The sequence below is a fragment of the Humulus lupulus genome, chromosome 4 (assembly GCF_963169125.1).
Source record: "Humulus lupulus chromosome 4, drHumLupu1.1, whole genome shotgun sequence".
NCBI lineage: Eukaryota > Viridiplantae > Streptophyta > Magnoliopsida > Rosales > Cannabaceae > Humulus > Humulus lupulus.
Genome location: NC_084796.1, coordinates 103,011,646 through 103,017,887, shown reverse-complemented (window position 1 = coordinate 103,017,887; position 6,242 = coordinate 103,011,646). Strand labels below are relative to the sequence as shown.

The following is a 6,242-nucleotide window of genomic DNA, read 5'->3' as shown; positions in this document are numbered from 1 at the left end:
TGTCCATTTGTATCTCAAACTTATTAACATGAGATACCGGGTCACCGTACCCATCAAAGTTCGGAAGCGTAGGCATTTTAAACTTGCTAGGAGTCTCTTCCATAGCTATCCTCTGGACGAAAGGAGTGCCTTTCCTCCTGTCGTGGTCGATATGAGATGTTCTTCCCCCGACCAGCTGTTGTACTGCCTGGTTGAGGGCATCTATCTGGGGCCTACACAGCGACAGGAATCGCCGTGGCCTCTGTCGCTAGGGGGATGTTCTTGCCATGTCGCTCACGGCGATCATTGAGTACATCTCTCAAGTCCTCATCCCTTCTCCGCTGCTCGCTAGTCCCGAGCCGGTTGAAGACATTATTTTGCCTGGGTTGCCCCCCCGCGTCCCGTCTATTGGGTTGGTCATCTTGAGGTATCTAGCTCCTGCCTCCACCTCTTTCTTCATTCCTCCAACCGGCATTTCCTTTGCCTGAGTCAGCTTCATTATACCCATGGCCATCTCTGAATCTTGATTGGCTATGGTGGGATTGACTGTTCCCTCGATTTCCATCCCGGGCTAAAGCGTCCCGAGCGTTAGAGGGTGGCCTGCCCTGATCGTTGTGTCCCCGTGCATTATCATGCCGTGGGGGACCCTGGACCGTAGAGCCTAACTCTGAGTTCCTCCTGTTACCAGGAGGATTCTGACCTCTGTTCGGAAGGTTCGGCTCGTCGCCCCTATGACGTCTAGGACTACGAGGCTGATGCTCGGTCCTATTCTGCCTCTGATGCGGGGGATTGTCGCGACCAGCTTGGGATGGAGGCTGTGCCTCAGGGATGGATAGGCGGACTAGGATTGGGTCCCCTGTGGGGTGGCCCATTCGCAGGTTGATCAGGCTGCGAGACAGGTGCGATCTGATTCCTAGCCAATTGCAAGGCTGCCTCGAGGGCTGCCATGGCTTCGCTCTGGCGACGGTCCATCTCCGCCTGCCTTTCGCTTAACTCCGCGTGCTGCCGTTCAATCTCTTGCTGCTGCCGCGCCATGATTTTGGCAGTACTTTCTTGATTGGCCCTCAGACTGGCCAACTCTTCATACTACGCCCCCAAAGTACTCTTTAGCGTCGCGTCATCCATTTCTTCTTCCTCAAAGTCCAAATGTGGCTCATCCTCAGCCACGCTTGCAGGAGGAGGAGGAGGAGGAGGATTTGATGGTGCAGCGGCAGCTGCCTGTCTAGTTTTCCTTCTAGTTTTCGCCATTGATTTTTTCAACGGTGATATATCAAGCTCTCAATGAAAGCACCAGAATGTTGACCCTGATTTTGGTCAACTGACGGAGTCAAAATACGCTTGACGTGGATGAATGCGTTGAAAAGAACGTGATGACGAAAATAATAAGAACACGATATTTTATTGTGGTTCGGCCCCAAAATCTGGTAATAACCTATGTCCACTTGGATTGTTATTGATGTGAGAGTCAAAGGAGTGATCAAAGAACTAGGGTTGAATGAGTTTCACTAACCTCTGAAGAACAATACAATATCTCAGATAGAATTACTCTAGTCTCAAATAATTCGAAAGCCAAAAGTCCCTTCCTTGAGCTATCTTTCTCTATTTATAGGCTCAAGGGGGATTACATGAATTTGTTACAGATATTCTCTCCTAAATAATCGGATATTCAGGAGATTGTGGGAGTCAATTTCGGGATTTACAAAGATCTTTATGGAAACATCATGTTGCATGCGGAACCATCGACCAGACTGGTCGCAGGTAAGACTAGGCCGCCTACTGCTTATAATGTGCCTTCTGGTCGATATCCTAGCAGAGTTCCTCCAAGTGTCAGCCACGTGTCCAGTAATCACTTGCCACATCATCTATGCCAGTTTTTTGGATAACAGTGATGGTTCGTCTTCCGAGAACCACATTAAATGGCCTAGCCTATACTCAGTCGTCATTTCGTCTTTCGAGTGGGGAGCCTTGGATCCCACATCAGGTCAATCTAACTGCCCCTCTCACATGGCCTTTCATGTATATAAAAGGGGTGGCCACCTTACGCATGGGCCACCCGTTCATTTGAATTTTTTCAGAATTTTCCTTCTTCTTCTCTCTTCTTCATCTTCAAAAGAAAAACCCTCTTCTTTCTGGTTGCCATTCCCAGTGCTCAAGAAGTTCAGGTGTAAGGGCTCCCTTGAAGCTTTGGAATCAACTACTTCGACGAAGCCCCAACCCAGGCGATCCCTTCATCCCCTTCTCAACCAGAACACTCCGTAAGTCCCCTGATTGTGCATGTTTTGAAATTATTTTTCACTGTAGCCTAGGTGAATATTTACTGTAGCCACATGCAGGTTTTTGTTGGTTTTTTATGGGCATGAAGGGTGAAAGCCTTTTAGGTTAGGGTATCGCTTGTAGTAGAAAACCATTTAGGGACACGGTTTATAGGGTGCATTTTCTGGGGAAATTTTATGGGTAGGATTTTTGGTATGCTTGTTTAAAATATCCAGTATTTTGGGTGCAAAAACGGGTAGCTTAAGGGACACGATTCACAGGCGGTTTTGCCTCTCTTGCCTACTGAAACTTTCCTTCCAAGGAAAATTTCTATCCTGACCCTCCTGACACACGAATTCCGAGTAATTGGGGATCTGTTGGGAGCACAGGCGCGTGTTCATAGAACCGCGTGGTCTCACTCTCCACGGGCTGAGATTACCTCAGCTCGTGCAAAGGAAACACCCCTTTTGATTCTCCCTTATGCTTAGGTCGCCTTTTCTGAAAATCTTTTCTTTTGTTCGCCAGGCGACCAGATGGCACCCAAGAAGAATGCTCCAAAGAGGATTGCCGGCAACTCGGCCTCCCAATAATCCAAGGGAAAAGAGGTGATGACGGACTCCCCAATTCCTGTCTTCGGGCCGGCCGTGGAGCAGGAGCTCGAGGTGGCGCCCGACGCTTTCTTCGAGGCCGAGAGGATCATTTGGAAGATCACCGATCAGGGTAAAGTGAATAAGATATTCCTTTCCCATGGCATCGAACTGGGGAGGGGCGCCCTGATCGCCCGACCTCCCGCAGAAGGTGAGCGGAGCTGCGCGCCGCTCGACGAGGAGTTCGCGGCCTGGAGTGATGAGAACTTCAAAGCCGGGGCTTTCCTCCCGCTGGATCAGTACTTCGCTGACTTCCTCAACTACGTGAGGTTGGCTCCTTTCCAGCTCCCCCCCAACTCCTATCGTTTGTTGGCGGGGTTGAGATATCTGTTCCTGAAACAGGAGTGGGAGGTCCCCACTCCGACAGATATCTTATACTTCTTCTGCCTCAAGGCCAACCCGGAGCAGCGGGGGCGGGGCGATGGGTTCTATTACTTAACCCAGTTTCCAAATACGGCTGCGGTCATCGAGCTGCCCAGCCACCCCAACGACTTCAAAGACCAGTTCTTTATGTCCAAGGGTTTTGTAACTGCGACCTACACTACTTCAATCTTCCTCGTAAGTACTTTTCATCCTTAGCTCGTAAGTTAAGTATCGGTTAGCTCCCCCCTGTATCCATTTCTGACTTAGAATAATTCTGCAGCTATCTTCGCGAGGACAGAGAAGTCTGTGATCCTCGAGAGCCAGCACGAGACACTGGCGGGCTTACCCTCTAGTGAAAAGGACTATCGCCAGCTCGTGACAAGCAAGACGATGCTGGCCTGCAAGCCGATCTCCCTAGGCCAGACTCTGAACCTGAGGAGGCCCCGAGTGCCTCCCCCAGCTCGCGAGATGAGGGCCATCCCCGAGGAGGAGGTCGCGGGGAATGAGGATGAGGAGGACGAGGTGCCCCTCGTGAGGACGAGGAAGTAGGCACTGGAGGTCGCCCAAAGGACAGACGAGGAGAGGATCCGGTCCAGAGCAGCTGCAGGTCCCTCTAGCCATGGTAACCCATATACGTTTAGGAACTTAGATAGGGCCATTGCAGATCCCCTGCTAGCTAGGTTCAATCCCAAACAGCTCGTCCAACGCCATCGAAGTGACCCAGACTTTAATGTAACCTTGCTCCATTGCGTCGACCATCTCGTGTTGGATTACGAAAGTAGCCGCCCTAGGGGTACCATAGTTGTAGACAACACCCTAGCCTTTAGGTCGGTCCTATTCGAGGAGTATGGGACCAACCTTCGGTCATGGCCATCACTCCGGGAGGGTGTCGTAGCTCTGGGTCTTAGGCAATATGTAGAAGAGTCTAGTCCTGAGCCAACCTCGGATCTAGAACTCGCGCCAGCTCGAGAAGTAATTGTCTTAGATTCCCCTGCAGAAGCTCTGGGGCCGATGGTCGTGACCATAGATTCCTCTTCTAGCTCGGGGGGTAGGATTCCCTTTAGTATATATATATACTTGAGTTTCTCTTTTCTCCCCCTTTTTTTTGTTTTTGCATGACTGCTTACTGATATATTGATGTTGTCTTTTTTTTGCCAGAGGAGATGTCTCAGCCCGGGGGAAAAAATCTACGAGCTATGTTCACTGGAGGGAACTCCTCAGCTGGGGCCTCCGGGCCCAAAATGAAGAAGCTCTGGGTGGCGAAGAAAGCCGCTCGGACCCCAACCAAGTCCCCTGCAAAGGGGAAAGAGCAGCCCCCAGCTGCCCAGGCAGAGGAAACTGTACCTCCTGTTGTAGTGGGGAACATGCCCCCACCCCCTCTGCGAGCTCCGGCCTTCGTCCGGGACACAGGGGCGGAGCTCGAGGCTTTGGCAACTGCGCCCCCCGAGGTGCGTATCCCGGTGGACCCCTAGACCCTGGAGAAGATTCCAGATGTCTTTTGGGGGACGGTGTATGAGATGGCGAGCTACACCGTCGACCACTTCTACCGCTTCAACGAGAGGGAGCTGCGGGCCATCGAAGCAAGGAGCCCGGTGGGCGTAATGGAATCTTCACTGGGCATGGCCCTAACGGTAAGCTGACTTTGCCCTTATTTTTTATTATCATGCCTTGCCATGTTTTTCCTCTCCCTTCTTTTTTTTTTTTCTAAGGTAGTTGCCTCTGTTTTTGCAGAGCGTCTTGGCCATTCACCAAAGCATAGCCAGGGCCAAGGCCCAACTCGAGGATATGAGGGGCGAGCATCAGGCGGCTTTGGCCGCCCATCAGACTTCCTTGCAGACGGCCCAACAGAAGGAAAAGGAAGCCAAGGATGCTCTGACGGCCGTACAGGCCGAGCTGGAAGAAGCCCGTCCTAAGCTTCAAGAGGCCGAGGCTACCAAAGCCGCCCTCGCTGCCGCGCTGGTCGAGCTAGACTCTGCGAAGGCTAGGGCCGAGGAGGCTAAGGCCGCCTTGGAAACGGAGAGGGCAGCCTCCAGCACCGCCATGGAGGACATGCTCTACCATTGCTGGGCCTATAATCCGGACGGCGACTTCTCCTTCTTAGGAGCGGACGGGGAGGTCTTCCTGGAGGGGTTCAAAGCTCGCCTCCAGCAGGAGGCACCTTCTGATACGGGGGAGGCACTCGTCGTGGCCGAGCAGGAGGGCGAGACAGCGACCTCGTCGGGGCAGCCTGGTGGAGCTTAGGGCCTTTCTTTTTCGCACCCTTTCCTTTAATATTCTCATTAATTTTTTTTTGTTTGTAACTTTGCATGAGGTTTTTCCACCTCGAGACAATTGGTTTTATCAATTTTTTATTTTAATTGGTTTATTTCCTTTTGCCTTTACGCATTTTAGTTACTACTTTGTAAAACATAGTTCACGTTAATTTCTATCAATTTCTCGTGCTCTTTAAGAAAAACAACGATCAATCGATTTAAATTAACTTCTAAGCTTTATGACCTGGTTATGTCCAGGAACTTAGTTTGAAAACTTAGTTCGCGTTAATTTTTATCAATATCTTGTGCTCTTTAAGAAAAACTACGATCAATCGATGTAAATTAACTTCTAAGCTTTATGATCTGGTTATGTCCAGGAACTTAGTTTGAAAACTTAGTTCACGTTAATTTTTATCAATATCTCATGCTCTTTAAGAAAAACAACGATCAATCGATTTAAATTAACTTCTAAGATTTATGACCTGGTTATGTCTAGGAACTTAGTTTGAAAACTTAGTTCGCGTTAATTTTTATCAATATCTCGTGTTCTTTAAGAAAAACAATGATAAATCGATTTGAATTAACTTCCAAGCCTTTAAGGCGACCTAGTTATATCTAGGCACCATATGCCCCCCAAGTAACTAGGAAAGGGTCTTTCGTGGTTACTTTAGATTACACTTGTAAACATGTACAATCATAAACGAAAAGTTAATTCTCATTGCTTAATACATAAAAAATGGCCTTTTAG

General features: G+C 49.6%; 1 protein-coding gene across 1 annotated transcript; it reads left to right on the top strand.

The window, feature by feature from the left end:
- Nucleotides 1–4,411: 4,411 nt before the first annotated feature.
- On the top strand, nt 4,412–5,641 carry LOC133829097 (uncharacterized). The gene is made up of 2 exons (XM_062259027.1): nt 4,412–4,873; nt 4,974–5,641. Exons 1-2 carry the CDS (start codon nt 4,760–4,762, stop codon nt 5,481–5,483), a joined length of 624 nt encoding a protein of 207 aa, XP_062115011.1. The 5' UTR covers nt 4,412–4,759; the 3' UTR covers nt 5,484–5,641.
- Nucleotides 5,642–6,242: the final 601 nt, after the last annotated feature.